The sequence below is a fragment of the Abramis brama genome (assembly GCF_963993115.1).
Source record: "Abramis brama genome assembly, chromosome: 4".
Classification (NCBI taxonomy): Eukaryota; Metazoa; Chordata; class Actinopteri; order Cypriniformes; family Leuciscidae; genus Abramis; species Abramis brama.
In genome coordinates this window covers 26,237,627-26,262,505 of record NC_139966.1, presented here as the reverse complement: position 1 = coordinate 26,262,505, position 24,879 = coordinate 26,237,627, and the positions used below count along the sequence as shown (strand labels likewise).

The following is a 24,879-nucleotide window of genomic DNA, read 5'->3' as shown; positions in this document are numbered from 1 at the left end:
ACATTGGATAGTGAAAGCTCTGGCTTCGTGTGGATGTGGCCTGAATACAAACACTGATGAACATGATTAACTGGAAACAGGTGACACAGATGACGACGATTAACTGAACAGGTGATACAGAAGAACTAATAAAGGTTGACATGGAAACGGATGAGTGGCGGGAAAACAGAACAAAAGACATGTGACTAACACAAACAGAACACAACTGTGACACCTTTGGTGTATATTTGTTTCAGATTCATCTTCTAAATCTGAAGAGAAGAGCAAACTTGAAAGCAAAAAAGACATTGAACAACAGGAGAGACAGTCTGTCCTTTGCCACATACCAACTATTGGCCCATTCATTATATAACGCCTCGTCACATTTCTTGATGCACTGAATGAAAGGCTGGTTCCACCTGAAGAAGAGAGAGGGCTATTGAGGCCTGGCATGACTCTGAATGTCATAATTTGGGACAATGTTGCCTTCCACCACTCTTGCCTTCCACCACTCTTGCCTTGTGAATGAAGCCTTTTCTGAACCCAGTTGAGGAGTTCTCCTCTGTTTGTACTAGGTGTGCGCCAAAATATTGATATGGTGATATCTCGCGATATTTACTCCCGCGATCGATTCTCGATGCGCTCTTGCCAAGTATTGATCTTAAAAGCCGTTATAAAACGCTCTATTCATTATCCCTTGATGAGACCCTTCTCCAGAAGTAGATAGGTGCGCGCGTTGCGAGTTTGGCTGTTGTGAGCTTTTGAAGATGTACACACACTTGAAAATGGCGGACCCGGAGCTCTGTGAGAAAGCCGTGGTTGGTGCTGGCTCAAAGCCGACACACCCCGGCGTAAACACCTTTTTACAGTCATATAGTATTGTTTACACTGAATCTGTCCTCAGCCTTTAGGGCTGTCACTTTTTATTCGATATTCGAATATGCATTCGAACATGACGTGAAATATCCGAAATCGAACTATAAATAAACTATCCGGTTTTTAAAGTGCCATGTTTTGCACATTTTTTTTACAGTAAATGATTAGACCGTTTGCTTTTTATTTTATTGTTTGCCATCTCATCCAGTAGCGGCCGCTCTAAACGTATTGTAGCGTAGGCCCATGACCAAATCAACCGAATTATAGCATAATAATAGAATAATATTTTTAGCTTGTTTTGAAAATGGAAGATAACGACAAGACTGCGCTGTAATTCCTGCCTATTACACACACACACACACACGACCCACAGAAAAGACGCGTGTCAGTATCGAGTTCTCTTTCAGGCTTGAACAAACCACAACACAAATTATGCCAAATGTCCGTTTTGTCGAGTGTCCTCATAAGAGCAGTCTTAAATTATTTAAATAAAGTCTTAAATGAACGAAGAGATTTGTTAGAAAATGCGACGCGTGTCAGATCGCGTCTCTGTCCGCAGCGGCTGGTCTTAAAGTGTCATTAATGTTAATCAAAGAACAAAGACAGAGTAAATTACTCACTTAGACCTGGCGCCAGGAGGATTATTATACGGGTAGCCTAATCATGAATGCACTCCGCTATCTTTTAACACATCTCCGGCGAACAGCTTTTTCACGCAAAAGAAAAACTCTTCATGAAGCGCAATGAAATTCCGACCATGTGGCGTTTCCTGATGGATCGAGGTTATTCGTTAACTTCATTTTACATTTTACTAGTAGATATTCGAATACATTGCTTGATAATCGATATCCGTTCGAATTTGATTTTTCTCAAAAGTGACAGCCCTATCAGCCTTACAGCTATTTTGCACCAAAATGGTGTCACCGTTTGTCGAAGACATAGTATTACTACTGATTGCAGCAATGTTACTGTCTGTGACTGTTTTGTTGCAACTGATAAGACACAAGTTGTTTTTGTTATTGTGTTTCATCCAAAAAAATAAATGGAGATTAATTTTCCTAATTAAAAAAAATATATATATATTTCTTAAAACATGATGTATTGTGAGTTATTACTGATAATATATAGATTATCGCAGTATCGCCATATCGTGATATTATCGGTATCGTGAACAATGTATCGCGTATCGTATCGTGAAGTACCCAGTGATTCCCAGCCCTAGTTTGTACGATCACCGGCCATATGAGTATTTCTTTAATCTTCTCGTCTTGATTTTTCACTCCGAATGTTTCTTCAATCTTAACATAATCATGTTTCTTCATGTAAATGATGTAAGCAGGTATAGGAACTTTCACCAGCTCTAATCCAATCAGCTCAACTATAGCAGTGATTATCATAGACATCAGGAAGAGTCACACCTTCATCCATTCATTCACACTAAACTCAGCTATTGATCAGCATCAACAACGACACCAATTACAGTAATGAGGCAGAAGCAGCAAGAGCCATTAAAGACAAAAGCTGAAAAGCCTCACAATTTACATTAGTATTCCCACACACCTAAAGCAAAGGAGATTCATTTTAAACATTTACCCTTCTGCTGACTTTCTACGGTACGATTTAATTTTCACCAAAATAATGATCTTTTGCTGTAATTATGTTGGAAGGAATAATCTTTTCATTTCATGTCCATCGTAAGTTTTTTTTTTAATGGAATACAAGATTTTAACAATCGCTAGGACACATTTCTCAATATTTAGGTCACTTTTTCAAAACTCTTCACACAGTTCTCCAAACCATCTTTCAGCTTCACATCAGTAATTTCACATTCATAATGCACTAAAAGTACCAAAACACTCATTCATGTCTCAAATCAACTCATTCTTCCAGAACACTAGCAAAGGTTTTCTCCCAACAAAAACACTTTATCAATCATAAAACACAGACCAAAAAAACACTAACATCAGGCAGCATTATACAATGTTTTGTGTGTGTAAAATTTCTTTATAAAACACGATTGACTGCTTATAATTCACTGCAGTTATATGGTCCATGTTTACATTACAGTACACAATTCCCAAGTTTCCATTTTGAATGGATGGTAATGAATTGAAAGACTAACACTTGTGACCTGAGTATTGAGAAATGCTACAGGAGTGTGAGGTGAGCAAGTGGCAGGGGAGATGAATAGTTAGATATGCATCTATATGTTGACATTTTCTACATTTATCTGTGTCTGAACCAATCAGAATCATCCAACCTGATGTTATGACATAGCTTAGTGATTGTGTTAAGAGTATATTTGCTGCTGTATTGATTATATATGAGAACGATCTACAAACTCCCTGTGAGTGTTGAAGCTGTTGATGGAAAGTTTGATGCATGCTCAGAACCAATGATTTGAAATAAAAGGTTTGTAAAAGTTTTGAAGCTTCCCAGCTGGCATTTTAACGTAGAGTCAGCGTTGAATCAACGTCAGGTGTCAGTGTTGGATAACCGTTGGATTTTGTTTAGATTTTGCAAATCTAATCAACGTTGAAATAGCAACGTCATTCCAACGTCAATATAATCAACGTTGAAATAGAAACGTCATTCCAACGTCAATATAATCAACGTTGAAATAGAAACATCATTCCAACGTCAATATAATCAACGTTGAAATAGAAACGTCATTCCAACGTCAATATAATCAACGTTGAAATAGAAACATCATTCCAACGTCAATATAATCAACGTTGAAATAGAAACGTCATTCCAACGTCAATATAATCAACGTTGAAATAGAAACGTCATTCCAACGTCAATCTAATCAACGTTGAAATAGAAACGTCATTCCAACGTCAATCTAATCAACGTTGAAATAGCAACGTCATTCCAACGTCAATCTAATCAACGTTGAAATAGCAATGTCATTCCAACGTCAATCTAATCAACGTTGAAATAGCAACGTCATTCCAACGTCAATATAATCAACGTTGAAATAGAAACGTCATTCCAACGTCAATCTAATCAACGTTGAAATAGCAATGTCATTCCAACGTCACGTTTCTCAACATAGGTGAATTCGCCAACGTTGAATCAATATTGATTTTAGTTTAGATTTTGCAAATCTAATCAACGTTGAAATAGCAATGTCATTCCAATGTCACGTTTCTCAACATAGGTGAATTCGCCAACGTTGAATCAATATTGATTTTAGTTTAGATTTTGCAAATCTAATCAACGTTGAAATAGCAATGTCATTACAACGTCAATCTAATCAACGTTGAACAGTCAGCTAGGAAGAAGCCAATTGGTCAAAGCAAGACCAGGAAGAAGATTAATAAAGACATTTCACTGACGTAAGAAACATGCTTTATTGCATGGCTGCAAGTGTGCCAACATTTCACACAACATCATTTTACACGTGTCGAACTTTAACCTTTAGAAAAACGGCCCAAACATTGGGCAACATTGAACACGGCTGGTTAAATCTTCCCTTCTTGTTACTTCTTTCTGCCACCGCCACCTATCCTCTCTGGTGCATATTTCAAGTATTTGGCCATGTATTCGTCTGCTTTTGTTGTAGTTGTATCAAATGAGCTCAAGACAGCGTCTGATGAGGGGGGGGGGGAAACAGATCAGTATTAGCAAACGTTAACCTCTCAAATTAAAATATTTTGCAAATATCAACTTTTGTGGAATTGCCAATGTTTCAAGTATATAAATTAGTATTGATCAATGTGCAAGGTCATTGATAATCATGTGCTTGGGCAAGCAACAAAAGGCAGTTGGTAGTAACCAGTGCTGCCGGTAGAGAAGTTAGTCTAGAGCCCAGAATGGAGTACTGTATATAATATTAGACCATGCTCTGTAGAGTTCTCCAACTAAAATGATTTCTTCATTTCTTATGAATTATTATTCTGCTTACTATATTCAATTATTTAAAACACTGTTACAAAACTACTATGTTAAAGCAAACTCACCACAGATTATCTTGTAGAGACGGGTCTTCATGAAGGCAACCTTCCCACTTCTTCCTCTGAGGCTCATTATGGCCATCATTTTATTTGTCATAGTTCTGCCATGGTTAAACAGATTTATATTAGAATATTATATTGCAATCAAGTTCATTATGAAAATGTAGCAGAGAGTGAGTAAGTGGGTGTGTGGGGGGAGTGCATGACAGTATATGACAGGGAACATCACTGTAAACTAATGCAAAAAAGGAACATAAAGTTACTTACGCAGCCATTGACTTCTTCACATGGTCTGCAGCATCAACGCCTCCCAACATCTTCAGTTGTTTACTCGGAAAAGAACAAGAAACAAGAAATTAAAATTATAACCAGAAAATGTGGTCAGAGTCAGACCTCCACAAAGCAGGCACATGATGAGGACGAGGAGTTTGTAGTGGTCACCAAAGTGAACAAGCCAATTGTCATAATGAAACTTTGCCAGCACTTTACAAGATTAATTATTTAAAACTTACCAGTTCTACTCCCTCATTCTTGTCCTCCAAGTGATTCTCTAAAGCTTCAAGCTCTTCTTTAGTGTTTGCCGGCTTCACTTCATAACTTGTTCCAGCAGAGCTCTTTTCCCGCTGTCTTCCCGTATAGTATTTTCCTATAAAATATCCCGAAAAATGAAAATTTCAACATTCATCTTTCTGTTGCTATCCCTCTGCTGACAGCAAAAATTCGTACTACAAAACTGCAGCATTAACTATGCGAGTTGTGAAGCTAGGTCTAACGTGACTTTGCTTACAGATTGGCATGAAATCGTGCTCTCACAACAACCACGCTGTTATCTTAAAAAGGCCAATATCACGCTAAGGTTGACTTCAAGTAAGCAAAACGATGCTTTGAAAACATCTGTTTCGCTGAAAGGGCAAGGGGGTAGAAACAGGACAACAGTGCAGAGACTGACAGGTCCGATGGAAGGGCTAACATTAATGTTATGAGAGTAAGGTATTAAAATACGGGATATTTTACAGGAAAATTTGTCCACATACTGGTCCCTGGTTTCCCCATTTAACGTATCCCGGTAAATTCCACATCCTTTTCGGGATTCTAGCATCTTTTTTCTTTCTTTTCTTCTCCCTACTCTGTTTCTCCTCGTTCGACTTGCTGTATGTTTACATTCGCGAGGCCATCAACATGGCCGCCACGCCAAGTATGACGTCACGACGCCCATATGTGACAGAGTCAGGCACACACAACATTTATTTAGGAATTTTCTAGTTATAAAATGTGACTTCAAAAACTTTGCTTACCGTTTGAGATGTTACCACCAAATTCATTCCGAACCCGTCCAGGTCAGAATCTGCCTGACGATGACAACACAGACCCACTTCGCGCATGAGCAATCGGGTGTTGTCTGGAACCGTCAGAGCCAATAGAATCACAGTTGTGTGATGGACAACCGCCGTCCTCCAATCAAGCTCTTGTGTTGAACGATATTCCAAAATGATCAATCAGACTGGAGTTGCTCTCAAAGTACGCCAGGAGATGTAGAAAGCGTCTCAATTCTCTTTTGGCTGATGTGTATTTATTTTTATTTTTTATTCCTTATGAAAACATGAATTGTATCTAAATGATGTATTACAAGATCAATTTCTTTTTTCGGCAAATTGTAACAAATGTGTTATGCAATAAAAAAAAAGAAAAATAAAAGATGTAACGTTAGAAAGCGCTTTTATCACGACTCAACAAACGTTTAATTCAGAGTTGATCTTTCAACGTTGTATCATTATTCATGTATCAACACTTTTTCAACAGTTAATTGATCAGCATTGTTTGGATGTTGGAACAACGTTATTTTTCTATTGATATATTTCAACAAAATGTTTAAAAGTCATGGTTGTAAAAAAAATAATGTTGATTTGAAGTACAACTAAAAAAAAAATTTTTATTTCTATGTTGAATCCGTAGTGAGTTAACAACACCACTTCAACCATTTAGTGTTCAACGTTGTTTTGACGTTGAATTAATGTTACTTAACAAACGTTTAATTCAGAGTTGATCTTTCAACGTTGTATCATTATTCATGCATCAACACTTTTTCAACAGTTAATTGATCAGCATTGTTTGGATGTTGGAACAACGTTATTTTTCTATTGATATATTTCAACAAAATGTTTAAAAGTCATGGTTGTAAAAAAATAATGTTGATTTGACGTACAACTAAAAAAATTATTTTTATTTCTATGTTGAATCCGTAGTGAGTTAACAACACCACTTCAACCATTTAGTGTTCAACGTTGTTTTGACGTTGAATTAATGTTACTTAACAAACGTTTAATTCAGAGTTGATCTTTCAACGTTGTATCATTATTCATGCATCAACACTTTTTCAACAGTTAATTGATCAGCATTGTTTGGATGTTGGAACAACGTTATTTTTCTACTGATATATTTCAACAAAATGTTTAAAAGTCATGGTTGTAAAAATAATGTTGATTTGACGTACAACTCAAATTTTATTTATATTTCTATGTTGAATCCACAGTGAGTTAACAACACCATTTCAACCATTTGGTGTTTAACATTGTTTTGACGTTGAATTAATGTTTTTCCATAAACTGACATTATTTCAACCACATTTAAACGTTTAAGGTCAGTCGAATGCCAGCTGGGTTCATGAAACATTGTGTCCATCACTAGTAAAAAAATAGTCAGTAAAATATAATTCAAGATCTTAATACCTGTTAAACTCTTAAACCAGTGTGGTTGTTTCTATACTATTCAAGAAATATTGCAAAGTAACCAAATTAAATTAACTTCAAAATCAACTAATTTACACAACTGTAGAGGGCAAATATGGTACGCACCCTTCAGATTGTTGTAGTTTACAGATTTATTAGCAAGAATAATTGCAACAATTAAAGTAATGATGCAGAAGCATCAAGAGCATCAGAGACAAAAACGACACTTACCATGATTTTACAGCGACAAGTCACACGTTTTAGGTGTGTGTGAATACTAATGTAAATTGTGAGGCTTTTCAGCTTTTGTCTTTAATGGCTCTTGCTGCTTCTGTCTCATTACTGTAATTGGTGTCGTTGTTGATGCTGATCAATAGCTGAGTTTAGTGTGAATGAATGGATGAAGGTGTGACTCTTCCTGATGTCTATGATAATCACTGCTATAGTTGAGCTGATTGGATTAGAGCTGGTGAAAGTTCCTAAAACTGCTTAAATAATTTACATGCTTTGTTTGCTTTATCTTCACCTGTAAGGACGGCCCCCTGAAATCTGTATAAAACCACAATGTTTCACTGCTTTAGTCACACTTGAAGACTGCAGCGCTACTGGTGAAGCAACTGAGATCAACGTGACACTTTTATAAAGATGGCATTTATTAAAGAGGAGAGTGAAAACATGAAGATTGAAGAACCATTCAGAGTGAAACATGAAGATGTGAAGATTGAAGAAACATTCAGAGTGAAACATGAAGACGTGAAGATTGAATCACCATTCAGAGTGAAACATGAAGATGTGAAGATTGAAGAACCATTCAGAGTGAAACATGAAGATGTGAAGATTGAAGAAACATTCAGAGTGAAACATGAAGATACTGAGGAACAAACAGGTTGGTTTCTTTCTCAAAGCTGAACTCTGTCATTTGATCCTTAATAAAATGTCCAGCTCTACAGAAATGAATGATATTTTTGAATAATGTCATACAAGTGTCCTAATTAAAGTGGTTTTATTTATTTGGGTTGCCTCATATGGACAGACATGTTTATCATCACATGATAAATACTAATGCTGCCTTTAACCTGAGAAGATCCCACTTCCAAGATGGACATTCGCTTACGACACATTAAGAAAAATAATACAGAAGTAACCCAAACTAAATATTATGTGCAACATTTCACTCAGATGTTGATTTGGGTTTGAAGTAATTAAAACTAATATATATATATATATAATTTTTTTATTTTTTATTTATGCAACAGTATCTAAGAAACATTTTGCATAATCCGTTAAATTTGAGCAATCAATGTTACAGTTGTCGCTAAGCTCTTCTGTACAAATCCTCTTAATTTAATTTAAAAAACCATATGGAAGATTACAATAACTTTGCAAAATCATTCATTACTACTTTTGTTTTTTAGAAAAAGGCACAATAACAACTACAATCAACAGAAGAACATTCGTCATACCACAAGGTAACACATGCAATATTAATAAAAAAAAATATAATCATAATTCATATAGTGAACACAGTAAAAGCAAGTATGTCTTCTCTCTCACAGGTCTTCAGGTCTGCTTCCTCACAGACTCAATGTGTCGGGATATTGAGGACTACTTTCCAAACGCTCAATGCTGGGTTCATCCAGAAACAACTCTCCTAAGATCCGTTCAACAACACATAAAACACTTTGAGAAACTACACAACTACACAATAGTGATTCTCCACATAGGAACAAACGACATCGCAAGTGGAGCGTCTGCATCGACTGTCGTCCAGCGAATGAAAACTCTCATAGCAAGAATCTCACTGGTCAATCCACACGCTCTGTATTTCGCAATCAGCGCTATTTTACCACGATTGAATGACGACTCCACACTGAAAACTACAATCAAACAGAGCAACAGCTTGATTCAACACTGGACTTCACAAACAAGAAATATTCTATTTCTAAACACTTCAAAAGCATTTCTCAAAAATGGAAAAATAATCCAAAACCTGTACAAAGACGACGGACTTCACCTCAATCAAGAGGGAAAACACAAACTTTTTTCATACTTTCAGCGTTTCCTCTGGCATTTTTGCCAGTTTCCACCGCGTGCAAAACGTACTTAAAACATCTCATGAAAATCTTTCAACAAAAACTTGACTTGTTCAAAAGATTTGTGAAGCAATTAAATAAAGTTCATTTAACAAAACCTCACATATATTCCTGAACTTCATCTTTACCAACACAAAAATGACAACAGTGATGAGTTAGTTTATTTTGGTTAATTTCAACATTAATGTTATGAATATCAACTGTACACATAATAAAACTATATTTTTATTTTAACTAGAGTTCTGGGTGTTTTAATTCTTTACACGATTCACATTATTCACAGATTGATAGATATATACTATCTATCTACTGTCTAATGCAACCTACACAGTGCATAACTTAAACGAGACAGGACAACTGAACACTGAAAACACAAGAACTTAGGGTACGTTTACCCAACAATGATATGCATAAAACGGAGAAGTTTTTTCTTTGAGTTTTCTGCGTACAGGCGACACCATTGTCAAAACAATCCACTTTTTACACGGATCCGCGAAAAACGACTAAAAACACTGTATTCTGCTGCCAGCTAGATAGAGATGAAACACTATAGACTGAACTCGTAATACGGATGTGCATGATGTCATCATCTTCAGAAATTCACGTTTTTTTTGTTTGCACGGAGACCATTTTAAAAAACGTGCACTTTGAAACCCATTTTCAAAACTTTGCATTTTCAGGCACCCAAAACGCTGTTGTCGTGTAAACGAAAGGCCAAAATGCATAAAAAGTTCTTAGTTGAAAACGATGTCGTGTAAACAGCCCATTAAATAGTAAAGAAAATTGGGTAATTTATGTCACAGCTGAAGGAAAAACGGTAACACTTTACTTGAAGTGAAGGGGTGTGCATAAGACTGACATGACACCTTCATAATCATGACATGACACATGACATGCAAGTTAATGACAACTGTCATTAAGTGTTATTTGCTCAATAATATCATTTTTAATGCAAAGATGACATTGTTTGAGATGTCTTTGTTATGACAACTTGACATAAACCCATACATCATATCCTGTCAGTGTCTTTGTCATGACAACTTGACATTACCAAGACAACATAACCTTGTCATAAATATGTCATAAACATGACATTGCAGATTAATCATCAAACTTAAGAAACTACTAAGCTTTGTGTGTTAACATTACATTATATTACTGACCACCTTTTTTGCAGTGGTACAAATTGAATTTGTCATTAAAATGTCATTAAGTGTTAATACTGTCAAATTATTTTATAACTAATACTGGAATACTGTAAAAAAAAAAAAAAAAGTGGTTTGAAATATATTCATGACACAGTTATAATGGCCTCATGACAGCCAATGTCAAAACCAACCACATGACAGCTTAATGTAATGTTAACCCATAAAGCTAAGTAGTTTCTTAAATTTGATAATTAATCTGCTATGTCAGGTTTATGACACATGTATGACAGGTTATGATGTATTGGTTTATGTCAAGTTGTCATGACAAAGACATCTCAAACAATGTCATATTTGCATAAAAAATGTCATAATTGAGCGAATGACACTTAATGACAGTTGTCATAAACATGTATAAAACCTCCTTCATATTCATGACATGTGTCATGTCATGGTTATGAAGGTGTCATGTCAGTCTTATAAACACCCCTTCAAGTAAAGTGAAGTAAAGTAAAACCAAGGAGAAGTGGGGAAAATAAAGGAAGGAACACATGAGCTAATGAATACAAACTAAAAAGTCCCAGAATAATGGAACTAACAGAACATTAATGAGACATTACACTCCACTCCGGAAAGGTGCGACCTTGTGACAGCGAAGATGAGGGAGGGGGCTTAGATGGAGGACAGGGAGATGGAGAAGGGATGGTGATGGTGGAACGACGAGACTCCGGCGAGTCGAGGGAGGAGCAAAGGTGTAGATGTGGCTGATGACATCCAGGGGACGACTGACGGAGGCAAAGCAGATACGAGGGCGCAGACGGAGAGCTAAAACTGGCACGCCAGCAATAATATCTGGCCTGCGCCCGCAGCCAGATTATTTTGATAGCGACTGGTTCTGAAATAGATCTGTCATGACAGCAACAGTTACTCACAATCACTTCGTCTTTAGTGATTTTGCCTTCAAAATAAAAGTATGAGAATGTTTTGCAGCAATGTTTTATTTTGAGATGAATTGAAAGCTTTTAATTTGAAAAGTTCTGAAAGACATTCAAAAGAGTCTGTGGATCGCTAGACACACATCTAAACTTATACTAGGTAGGATGAACGCATAGTTGTCTTTCCGGTGTGCAAGTCCGTGGGGGAAGAAGAGTGACTACTGACCAAGGGGGAGCCGGTGGGATAAGGGAACATGGTGGAGCCACAAGGCAGAGGGTCACTAGTGGAGCCGAAGGTGGGAGGAGCCAAGGCTGAGCCAATAGGCTGGTGGGCCGAAGTGGAGAGAAAGGATCAGAGGTCGGAAGCAAAGCCGCAGGATTCTCTCGCTCAGACGAGGCTGGTGGTTGTTCAGTTTGATGAGATCTATAAGTATATGAAAATTAGTTAGTGTATGTGAAAAGCGGTGCGCTACAGAGGCCCTCAAAAATGACCATATAGCCCCCCCACGACCACGTCACGTGGCTTGTGGCAAGGAAGTGCCACTGTACTTTTATAGTTGGAAACAGCTCCTTGAATGTGGATGACATGAAACACCAGACAAACTTGATTTTAAACTGAGAGGCAGATCCATCACTAAATATGTGCATCGCTCTCATTGCAGGATGTTTCTCTTGAATGTCCTCCTCAATCCTGGTGAGGAACTTTTTCACAGCTTGAAACATGACAAGAGGTCTGTTACGATCTCTATGGCATATGACTCTGGTTCTCCTTCAAACCACAGAACAGAGGGAAACACTGTCACCTGTTTCCGACCGGATCTGATTTTGGCAAGCAGCCCTGTAGTTTTCGGCAAAGTCTACCAGCAGCACCACAGTTTCCTTGTCTGTTTTTGTTTGCTATTTTTTGGCCTTGAAAAATGTGCTTTGTTTTCTCTTCACAAAATGGTGATGCAGAAATTTCTGAAGTGCATCAGAACATCTCCTAGTGTGCCACTCTTCTGGACCTTATTCGGCAGTCCTCCTTTTGCTTCCCATGTGTACCAGGTCACCTTAATTTGTTTGTCTTCCTCTGGGATGTTACTAAGGACATGCATTTCCAAGAGCTTGCCACTCCTGCATTCAGCACACGGACCAAACATGCAGTGGGAACTGGCTGTATTTCAGGCCACAGCTTCAACAAAATCCTTTGTCCATGGATAACTTAATATTTTCATGATAACGGCAAAGACACGCATTTCTTGGAGTATCTGAACACCGGAGTACATGAGATGGTCGAAGCTCAGCAAATTAGGAATTCCCAATTTTAGACTGCAGATGTTCACTCTTGAAGCAGCGCTAGGCCTCTAGAATAGACATTGTTCAATACCATTTCTGGATTTTCTAAAGCACATCCCTCATCCCTGGTGCTTGCCTTGATATGTCATTTCTCATAGAACTCCTTGACTTGATCATATGTAGTAGTTGTGGCAGTCATATTATTCATTTTCTTTTTCTCTTTAAAAAGGGACAGTGATGTTGTGATTTTTACTTATATTTTATAACTGTATATTTTTCTCAAGAGCTGCTTTGTAAAGTTTGGAGTTTACTGTTTACTGCCTTGCCTAGAGACTGTCTTGATTTAAAAGGTGAATTCTGTGGGGGAAATTGAATTCTGTAATCCTGTTACTTCTTCAGAAAATGCCTTTTCCTGTCTTTCTCTCACAAAGCTCAAGCTCGGACTCTTTCTGCCTCTTGATTTAGTTATGCATCTTTCTTTCTTAGTCTTTCTGCTTTTTAGGGGCCAAGCCCATAGAACCACTTGCAGGAAAGTTATGAAATTTGGCACACTGATAGAGGACAGTCTGAACAGTCACCATAGCAAATTAAGAGTCTCTAACTCAATCCCTCTAGCGCCACCAACTGTCCAAAGTTTTATTATCTTTTACACATGTCATTCAAGCACAGAACCAGGAAACAGGAAACACATGAGTTCAGGGAAACTGAAACTGAAGTGTAGTTGAGCTGTTGTGTGTTTTTGTCTCTGTCTTCATGCAGTAAAATGGCAGAAGCCAGAATCTCGCAGGACGAGTTTATGTGTTCAGTGTGTCTGGATCTCCTGAAGGATCCAGTGACTATCCACTGTGGACACAGTTACTGTAAGAGCTGTATTACAGACTGCTGGGATCAGGAGGATGAGAAGAGAGTCTACAGCTGTCCTCAGTGCAGACAGACCTTCAGGCCAAGACCTGCTTTAGCTAAAAACACCATTCTGGCTGAAATGGTGGAGAAACTGAAGAAGACTTGCTGCTGACTGTTACGCTGGAGCTGGAGATGTGCAGTGTGACGTCTGTACTGGAAGAAAACGCAAAGCCGTCAAGTCCTGTCTGGTGTGTCTGAACTCTTACTGTCAGAATCACCTTGAGCAACATGAGAGTTGGTTTACCCTTGCCTGGCAGGGATCACTGGTGATCCCAAATCATAGTTGTTCAAAATGCATTACTCTTTTAAAACATCACACTCTTACTTGATCTGGACAAAATCAGCATCATAAGGAAGGTTTAAGACTCCAGCTTCGATATTTGACCACTGTTTATGATTAAACTGGTTTGCAGTGACATTAATTTCTTAATTTATGACAGGAGTGCAAAATAATTCATCTGTAACGTTCGTTATTTTGAATAGAATTAATCACTCACACAACATCCATTCTCGTCTTCTCCGGTTTATTTGTGCTCAAATACATATAATAAACAGAATCCGCCAGGGCAATTATTACAATGGTGCGCATATTTGGAGAAATATTGATTAATTATCATATGTTAGTAAAATATTTTGCCAATACAGAATACAATTTCTATTCATTTTCCACTGAATAATGCGATCTGAACAGCTGAAACAGCGCACGGAGCTTGTTGTGTATCTCCCCTTCCTGGTTTGCGTGAGATCTGACCTCGAAGAAATATGATTCGGCTGTCCAGCTGTCAATCATCACATGTGATTCAACGTGACCTCTTCTGCATGACGTGTCCTGTGTATACTTCCTGATTCTGCACATTCATGATAAACAAAGCGAACGTGACATTTCTTCACCGAAACAAGTTCTAATAAATGCACGATTTAAGTATGTGTGTTTTGTGTGTTATTTTCGTGCGATTTGGGGTATTTTTATATGAATAAAAAATAAAGGTAAGGATAAGCATAGCCCATAGCTTCATATAAAATGCTAAAAATAACATATTTCAAAATCGTTTTCTGACTTGAAACCATTGTAAACCGCGACCGGAATATGATACAAACACTCGATGGTGTTTTAAAGTGAGCTTTAAATAAAAGTGTAATATTAATAAATTAAATTGTGTCATGTAGCTTGAGGCTAACTGTTGTGCTAATGCACCTGCTGCAGGAGCTGTCTATTCCATACAATCATTTTTTTTAAATAATTCGCAATTAAAAGTTCCAAGAATATTTTTTAGTTGTTTGTTTTTTAACCAGGCTTACGTTAATAGGTGGATTATTTGTCTATGGGGGTTACACATTATGTGTCAATGGCTAAGCATTATGCTAGAAGAAAGGCTATAATGGCTGCATTCAAACAAAAGAACAAGAATAAAAGAATGATGAAGACCATCACAGGTGTGAAAGCTTGGTCGATTTAAATGAAAAGAACATGAATGGGGCCAGTTCTCATTGCCAGACATAGTCAGAGACAGTAAATAGGTGTTTAGAGGGCAATAAACTATTTGTTGAGAAACTTGTTTGCTTTCTCTGAGAATTCTCCAAATTCTCCCCTGACATGGTCTCACAATAGGCTTCATAAAATGCATAATTTTAGAGATATCATTCTCAGACTTGAAATGAAGCATGACCACAGTTGTGGCTACACTTTAGTTGTGGTTATAAGTTGCTATCCTAAATTCACATAATATTTTTATACATTTAATAAATATATTCTTAATATTTGTTGTTTTTGTTTTATGTTTGAGCTTATATATCTCAATATTAATAACAGTCTGGTTAATTTTGAGTCTTGAACTGTAAACTCTCAAGGGTTGGCTTTCTAAATATATGTTGGTTATGTGTCTATTCAGAATGACTTATGAGCAGCAACCTTTTTATTTTGGGTATGTCATGTATGCAGCCCTTGCCAAAATTGGGGGTGACGGGTAAGGGGTTTAAAGGAAAGAGACACAATCTGACTGATGCCACTGGACGACTGCAGGAGATGATCTGCCAGAAACACGACAAGCTCCTCGAGGTTTTCTGCCGCACTGATCAGAAGTGTATATGTGTGCTGTGTATGGATGAACATAAAAACCATGACACTGTATCAGCGGCAGCACAGAGGACAGAGAAACAGGTATGAACTTACAGCTACTGATGAAATAATGTAGACACACTTATGTAGTGTTAATTTAATTAAAGAAATCTATGACGAAAAGTGTTCATAGATGACCTTTTTTTCTATGTCTAAGAGAATATTTATACAACACCATTTTCAACTTAAAAAATTCTCACAGATAATTTTGACAACGTTGTTGTCTGTTTTTGGTACATCACTGTTGTGTAAACATACCTTAAGAAAAGACAATGATGAGACCATGTTAATGTTCACACATTTCTGCTGTTCGCGAGAGAAGACATTGATGGAAAGTTTGTAATTCAGTTGGATATGTCAATAAGTAGAGTAAGAAAGCAAAACGAGGAACATATTAGGTAACTAATGTTAATTGACGGTAAAGAGAGGGGGAGAGAGAGAGAGAGAGAGAGAGAGAGAGAGAGAGAGAGAGAGAGAGAGAGAGAGAGAGAGCACTTCTGCATTCATGTGTCATTTGGATTAAAACGAAATTGTATGTTCACTGTCATATATGAACTGTTACATGATTTATGTATAATGAGTGGTTCCCTACAATATTACAGGAAGGCAGTACAATAATCACATGATGTTATCTGAGTGCAAACATCCGAACGTCACCCTGACATGTGAATCTGAGGCCAGAGAGATTACTGATATTGTTTTAAGCAGACTGTCAAAAAATATTCTTGTTTGTCAGAATAAAGAATGTAAGAGTGAAAATGACCGAGATAAAATATACAAGCAATAGAATGAACAGTGAAAGTAACAGAAGCTCCTACAAAACATTTTAACAGGCATAATTAAGAGTGAAAATAACTTTTATAAGAAAATATTTGCTAAAGCAAGGCAACTAATTTGATTCATGTTCTTTTGGTTTCTCTACACAATATTTAAAAAAAATTCAAATGCAATGAATATACAGCTATCTGTACTCAGCATCGGCAATAACAAAAAATGAAAGTATCGGACTCGTTCTGGAAAAAGTGCTATCGGTACATTCCTAGTTTGAGCCTTTGAACATTTCCATACTAGATCTCACATCAATATTTGCTTCATATCAGCTGTTCACATGATGATTTTGTGGTAGTATTACTGTCACTGTCATTGGTTTGTCCTTTAGCACCAGCTGAAGGAGACGCAGAGGTCGTTCCAGCAGAGGATCCAGCAGAGAGAGAAAGATCTTCAGCAGCTGAGAGAGGCTGTGGCGTCTCATAAGGTGAGTCTGGAGAAGAAGAGAAGTTTGAGATGTCTCAGTCAGGACTCACTGAAGCCACTGTGTGATTGTGATGTGTGTCCTAACCGCGCTCTGCACAGACAGCAGTGGAGGACAGTGAGAGGATCTTCACTGAGCTCATCCGCTCCATTGAGAGAAGCCGCTCTGAGGCAACACAGCGGATCAGAGATCAGGAAAAGACTACAGTGAGTCGAGCTGAAGGACGACTGGAGCGACTGGAGCAGGAGATCAATGATCTGAGGAGGAGAGACGCTGAGCTGGAGCAGCTTTCACACACACAGGATCACATCCATTTCCTGCAGGTAACAGAGATCTAGAAGAACAGGGTCATAGTGGACTTGAGCGAGAGACTCACAGAGAAACATTTAATGAGAGCAGAATGAGCCGTCGACTGAAGTGTTGATCTGTGTGTTCGATTATTATATCATCATCAGTCAGACTCTCATCTGATCTTCTTCTATTGAAAGAGACGCACTTATAAATGCAGTTCAGCTCTGGAAATCTCTTAGGAAACTTTTTTCTGAAAGATATATTGAGCTTCGAAACAGCAACATCTCAAAACTTCACTAATATTTAAACTCTTTTTTTTTTTTTACAACAATGTGAAATCCATGAACTTAATGGTACCATCCAACAAACACAAAACGTTTTTACAACTTTTCACAATGCTGTATTTTGGTTGCAATTAGGTAATGTAACATGAAATAATTTGTAATTAATGTAACACAGAAAAAAAAAGAAAATTAAAATCATGTGTTTACTTCTAAGACAGAACCAGACCAAACTGTAACTTTTGAGAGACATTTTATTTAGTTGTCAAAATAACATAAAATGTACATTGGCAAACTGTCTATGGCTGTGGTGCCCAACACTTTTGAGTATAAGGAAACAATCCACTTGTGTGTTGCACTCGTTTTTATTAGGGCTGGGTATCGCAAGGGCCTCACGATTCGAAACATATTGATATATATTGCAATCCTTTAAAAAAAAAAAAATTTTTTTAAATAAATGATGTTTTATTAACTATGTTCGGGAGGAGCACATTCAGATAATTAACCTAAATCAACATAAGAGGAGCGCACTCAGTTAATCAACCAATTGCCAAAATAAGAGGTGTATATATACAGCAGACTTACCTCCGTTCGTTGACAGTTTAACAGCATTTGGCCCCGCCCTAACATGTCTGAATCCAGCTCTTCCCGTCCGATCATCCGATGAAGAATCTACCGTCCTTGAGGAATCTTTGCCACAATCCTCTGGCATTATCTCGCGGGCGTCAGGCCAAACAAACGGGTCTTTGCCACCGCAGACAAAACATCTGCAATCTCTCCGCGTACTTCTCTAAACCGGACCATTCAAAAACTCTATCCTGCCATAGAGAAATGGACAATGAGGCCTGCTGAGCACCACACTCGCGTCTCGGGCAATGCCACCCTCTTCCCACGAATGAAGAGGCCTTCCTCCAGCGTCAGGCTGCCGCAGCAGGCCCTCAGTGAGCAAATTCTCACCAGCTCACACTCTCAACCCCTGTCGGCTGAATTCTGTAAAAGCACAGCTCAAAACCTTCTTGTTTTCTGTCCCTGGTTGAATTTCGCATCGCTTCAGTCGTTGAACCACGAGCACAGTTTATGGCATACTCATTTTGAACGAGGTAATACGCGTTTTAAATGGTTTCTGTACAAATCATTTGCCGTCATTAACCCGCTGCTTTTGGCTTAAACTCGCATGTATAAACAGTGGCTGTTTCTCAATTCCAAGAATGCAGAGAACGGACTTGTGTTCTCGTGGAGACCGGTCTTGCCAAGCTTCCTTGGAAGAACGAACTCGGAACCGGCCGCAATGACTTCTGGGACACCAGGCGAGTACTAGCTCAAGTCTGCATTCGATGCTTCCTCGGTATCAAGAACACATCCGGGTTCTTTCATGCGTCCTCTGTACTTGCGTTCTTGAGAATTGGGTCTGAACTTCGACGGTTAATGATGACGTAAAACGAGAACACAAGGACACAAGATCGCTGAAGAACGCATATTGAGAAACACCCAGTATCTTGCACATTACGTGCAGATTGCACGCACAATCAGGCACAGAATCATTAAGTACCTTTCATTAACGCTGCAATTTATCTAAAAAATGGCATAGAGGTATGTTTTATTTTTTAAGTAGTTTAAACCCACGGCTTACCTATTGGTAAAGAGATGCAGCACAGACTGGTAGGACAAATTCATTCGCAATCGTCCTCCCTCATGCATTCAAATAAATGTAATCTTATCGTTCTACTTCATCCAAATCTGATTCAGAACGAACAAAATCGTAAAGTAATGTGACCCATTGACATAGAAATTATGAAAATAAACTATGTTGAGCGTTCCTTCACATAATTTCCAGGTTGGGAAAAAATTAAAAATAATTCATACAAGTAGTGTTTTTACGGCAAAGTGTAGTAATCCTTAGTGATTGTCAAACACAATTGCATAAATTCAAGGTGCAAAATTCTATGAAAAGCTCTTTGTATTTCACCATAAATTAGTCTCTTTTGAACTTCTTTAAATGAAAGTGTGTGTGCCACTCAAACCAGCAACAGAAAGGAACAAACGATCATCTAAATCAGATTATACTTTGCTGTTTGATGATTACCCAACATCAAACAACGGCTACAGTATCAAATTGATGCATCAGAGGTGAATATACGCAGGTTAAAACCTTAAAGAAACACTTCAAATCCATTCTCCAAAAGTCAAGCATCCCAGCAAAAAATAATAATTCTCCAGTTACTCTTTTCGCATCGGGGCAGCAACCTCAGCAGCCCAAAAGGCCTTTCCCAGCAGCAGATCTAAGCTCTCGGAAAAGATAGTCCTCAGATGCTTTCCAAAGCTACATCAGGACCAACCGGTTCCACATTAAAAAAGCCCACCAAACCCTCATTGATTAAAACCCTCCTTGACGTCCACCTGGATTTTCTTTCTCCGTCCAGCGAGTGTTGATCCCCCAGCGGACGCAGCGAGAACTCTCCTGGTCAAGCACCTATGTTTTTCTCTTTTCTGTCCAGCGAGCATTGGTCTCCCAGCGGACACAGCGAGAACTCTCCCGGTTGAGCACCTATGTTTTCTTTCTCTGTCCAGCAAGCATTGGTCTCCCAGCGGACGCAACGAGAACTCTCCCGGTCGAGTACCCATGTTTTCTCTTTCCGTCCAGCGAGTATTGATCTCCCAGCGGATGTAGCTGGCATCTGTTTCCTCTTTCTCCGTACAGCAAGAGAATTCTCCCAGCCCGGTTTCCAAAATTTATCACTCTGCCGTCGAATGCTGTGAGCTGCTCCTGTCAAGAAGCGGCATGAGCCATCCCGATCGAGCATTTCTAAATTGTGCTGCTCCTCATTCGACAGCCAGTAGGGCCCTAACGCTGTGAGCTGTTCCCGTCAGAGGCAACATGGGCCCTCCTGGTCAGGTGGCTTAAATCGCGCTGCTCTTCATTCATCAGCCGGTAGGGCTCGCCCGTCCGACGTCGTGAGCGGCTTCCGTCAAGAAACGGCGCAAGCCCTCTAGACTGGTTGTCCCAAATTATGGCTGCTCCCCGTTCATGGGCCAGCAGGGACCGTCCGCCCAGCACTGTGAGCTGCCCTACTTGTCAAGCAACCAGGCTTCTTCTCAAAACGCCAGCCCGCCAAATCTCAGAGCTTTTGGGGGTCTTTAGTCTGGCGGCTGTCATTTGCTCTTTTTACTTTTGGGGGGTCTTTAGTCTGGCGGCTGTCATTTGCTCTTTTTGCTTTTGGGGGAGTACTCTGGGTTCGGGCCAAATTTCGAGCTTGGAGCCCTCCCCCCCGACAGCACGCCAAATAAACATAACCTTTACTCCACTTAATTACATGTAAGTGTGAACTTGTGAAATTATGTTTTATTAACAAAGTTCAGGAGGAGCAAGTTCAGATAATTAACCTAAATCAACACACGAGGAGCGCACTCAGTTAATCAACCAATTGCCAAAATAAGAGGTGTATATATACAGCAGACTTACCTCGGTTCGTTGACAGTTTAACAGCATCCCTCCACCACACCTTCTCCTCACTTGCAACAACCGGGGGGAGGACTCTGGGTTCGGGCCAAATACACATAACCTTTACTCCACTTAATTACATGTAAGTGTGAACTTGTGAATAGAGGTGAAAATACAACTTGTACCAGTTGAGGTATTCTGGTATGTGTATCACATTATATTGATAACTCAGCAAAAAAAAATAAAACTTCCATTCCAATTTATTAGCAAAGCTATTTGTATTGCACAGTGTCACTGAACAGTGAACACACTGAAATATATGAAGTGCATATTGTGTCAATGAACACTTTTATCTAAAAATGAAGATGCCACAAAATTTATAAAACTGAAATTTCTTCTGTTGAAAATAAAGGTTATTTTGATGAATGTAAGTATCCAAACAGTTGCTGGTCCCCTGTGACTTCTATAGTATATATTTTCCTAATGTGGAAGTCAATGGGGACCAGCAACTGTCTGGTTAGCCACATTCGTCAAAATATCTTTTTTTTGTTTTGTTCAGCACAAGAAAGAAATTTGAGAACAACATTAGAGAGTAAATAAGAACCTAATTTTCATTTTTGGGTGAACTGTCCATTTAAGGACAAGCGGCAGCATGTTTACTATTAGGCTATTGTCATAAGACACGCATATAATATACACGCATATGACATGCACCTGATTTTCTCTCAAATGTTTGCTTTCACTTTAGACATAACCAACTGCGTTTATGTAAACCTTGTGAGTATATATCTGACAGTATTAGCTCAATAAGACTCGAAAGATAACTTAGTCCTGTAACCAGGTGCTGTTGACAGGCTTTTAGTGCCTGTGAGCTTTGGGTGTACGCGCTCAGAAAAGCGCATGTTAGAACAGCGCATCACCACGAGAATAAAATGTTTAACCTGCATCATTTAAGACTGATATCAATGGTAACTGATCAGCAGCGCTTCGTCCACACATAACAGAAACAGTCTCTTTAGCACAGGGTAGGAAAAAAGCCTTGGCTAAATTGTGTGGCTTCCCAGTTGTGGCAATCTAATGAGACAATGAACGAAGCGTGAAGAGCCTCTCATTCACCGTAGCAGTTTTCTGTAGCTCTGATTTTTGACCACGCAGCTCCTGTAGTTTACCCTGGAAAAGGTAACTCGTAGCCTTTGAACTGCTTTTCCTGAGCAAATCTACTCAACCCTCAAACTACTCAACATTTATGTTCATAGCAAATGTTTTATCATCCAAAACATTCTATAATTTGTTGCTCCAATGTCATATAATGAATATGAAGAAAAATGTATCTGATGCTGTGAAAGAGCTGGATTTAGTTCAGTTACTAAAGATGTCAAGATCAACAAGAGCCGCTGAAATCTTACAGTAGTGCAGGAAGTGTTATTGATGAAGTGTGGAGGTGATGAGCTTTGATTTCTGTTTTCTGTAGAGTTTCCAGTCTCTCTCAGCTCCTCCTGAATCTACAGACGTAAATGACAATCCCTTCAGTTCTCTCTCCTCTTTTGATGTTGTGAGAGAATCTGTCCGTCAGCTGAGAGACAAACTGGAGGATTTCTGCAAAGAGGAGCTGAAGAAAAGATCTCTGACAGAGGTAAAGTCCTGGAGATTCATCAGCTCTCACAAATGATCCTCCATCATCTCATATCATGTAGAAGATCATATTAGAAATGTCTTAGGAACGGATGCAGGGATCATTTTCTCTCGACATGATAATCACACTCTTCATGTCTGTTGATTTCCACAGTCACTTTCACCAACATTGTTCCCAGAACCAGGAAAGACTTCCTACAAAGTAAGTCACTAAGAAAACAAGCAGAAAAACTCACTGTCTTCATGTTCTTCCTGTAGAAGGTGAAAGAAAACATGATAGAATAGTTTTAGAGTTGATCATGTAAATGATGATTGCACAGGATATCTGGTAAACTGTACTGAGACACTGCTGATATATTGAACATGAAGAGTTCAGCTATAATAAAAGATCAGACAGATTCATAATTCCTGATTCTGATGTGTTTTCTCTCCATCAGATTCCCATCAGTTCACTCTGGATCTGAACACAGTGAATAAACGCCTCCGTCTGTCTGAAAGGAACAGAGTGATTAATAACACTTACACAGAGCAGCCGTATCCTGATCATCCAGACAGATTTGATAGTTATCGTCAGGTGTTGTGTAGAGAGAGTGTGTGGATGCTGTTACTGGGAGATTGAATGGAGTGGTAGTGTGGAAATATCAGTGTCATATAAGAGCATCAGCAGGACGGGACGGAGTAATGAGAGTGTGTTTGGATCTAATGATCAGTCCTGGAGTTTGTTCTGCTCTTCCTCCAGATACTCATTCAGACACAGTCGCATCCAGATTGAACTGCCTGTAAAGTCCATCAGACGTAGAATAGGAGTGTATGTGGATCACAGTGCAGGAACTCTGTCCTTCTACAGCGTCTCTGACACAATGAGCCTCATCCACACAGTCCAGACCACATTCACTCAACCGCTCTATTCTGGGTTTGGGGTTTATACTAGATCATCAGTGAAACTGTGTTGATGAATCAGAACAGACTGTAGAGAGATTCTACCCATAATGCTTTGAGCTGCATGATAAATCATTATCAGTGAGATGTTATAGAGTCTCTTTAGTTTCTCTTCATTACATTAATTCTACAGCTGAACTTCTGTCAGTGAAATAACATTTCAGAATAAATGTGTGTAATGAATCCTTATATAGACAGCAAGATCAGTGTGTGATTGTGAGTCATGATGAGTGACGGTGTGTATCTGTGCTTTTCTCAAACTCTATTTGTGTATTCATTCAGTTCTTATTGTAGTGTCACATAAATCATTTTATATTACTATCAAAATTAATTTTGAATTGAAATTATCACACATATGATTTATTAAAATGTATCATTCAATAAAAAAGTAATTTGTTGTAAAATTTATAAATGTAAGTTTATTAATAAATGTAAAATATATAAACCCAGATCATCTGATCATACTGTAAACCTTTGATCAGTAAAAGTATGAGCATAATTATTCTAATCTAATCCAGTTTACATATGAATAAACTGAATAAACTTGAATTTACAGACCTGAGACTGACAAAACTGAGATGAGATAAAAACAACAAGGATTGAGTCGAATCATCATCAGTTAAATCCAGATATTATATCCAATATGAAGTTTGAAAAAAAGAAAACTGTAACCTGACCAATGTGATCTATATGATGACATTTGACCTTCCTGAAAGATGAGCCAATCCCTTGAATTTTAGACGATGACGTCACCATCCCCCCACCTGCTCCATATTCACCCCAAACAGGCTCAATCGTTTGTCTTCGTGTGTGCTGCAAAAAAAAATAATTTTAACAGTAGCTACAGTTGAAGTAACAAGGTAAGACCGAAACGGTAACTAGAGATGCTCCGATCAGCATTTTTGGGGCCGATCACTGATTACCGATCACCAAAATCATGATATGCCGTTTGCTGATCACTGCTGATCACAGAATGGCAGGTGAATGGGAATCTTTTATCTATAATCTAGCAGAGTTTGCACCATTTGTAGAAATTAA

At 38.4% G+C, this 24,879-nt stretch overlaps 1 protein-coding gene, 1 long non-coding RNA gene and 1 pseudogene across 4 annotated transcripts; 2 read left to right on the top strand and 1 right to left on the bottom strand.

The window, feature by feature from the left end:
• The first annotated feature begins 2,408 nt into the window (after positions 1-2,408).
• LOC311080531 (uncharacterized protein) lies at positions 2,409-9,737 on the top strand. The gene is made up of 4 exons (XM_084110524.1): positions 2,409-2,468; positions 8,074-8,426; positions 8,956-9,009; positions 9,097-9,737. The coding sequence occupies exons 2-4, from the start codon at positions 8,186-8,188 to the stop codon at positions 9,645-9,647; spliced, it is 846 nt and encodes a 281-aa protein (XP_083966650.1). The 5' UTR covers positions 2,409-2,468; positions 8,074-8,185; the 3' UTR covers positions 9,648-9,737.
• LOC311080538 lies at positions 4,193-6,103 on the bottom strand. 2 transcript variants are annotated; one of them, XR_014605632.1, is made up of 5 exons: positions 5,849-6,103; positions 5,327-5,460; positions 5,082-5,144; positions 4,821-4,915; positions 4,193-4,450 (listed from the first exon to the last, which is right to left on the bottom strand). It is a non-coding gene; the product is annotated as an uncharacterized lncRNA (long non-coding RNA). The 2 variants fall into 2 exon arrangements; XR_014605631.1 differs by having other exon boundaries at positions 5,327-6,103.
• A 3,953-nt stretch (positions 9,738-13,690) lies between the features above and the next one.
• On the top strand, positions 13,691-24,239 carry LOC311082120 (tripartite motif-containing protein 16-like; annotated as a pseudogene). Its single transcript, XR_014609580.1, has 8 exons — positions 13,691-14,202; positions 15,831-16,049; positions 17,167-17,262; positions 17,361-17,582; positions 22,742-22,960; positions 23,057-23,104; positions 23,223-23,230; positions 23,348-24,239. The product of XR_014609580.1 is annotated as a tripartite motif-containing protein 16-like (transcript).
• Positions 24,240-24,879: the final 640 nt, after the last annotated feature.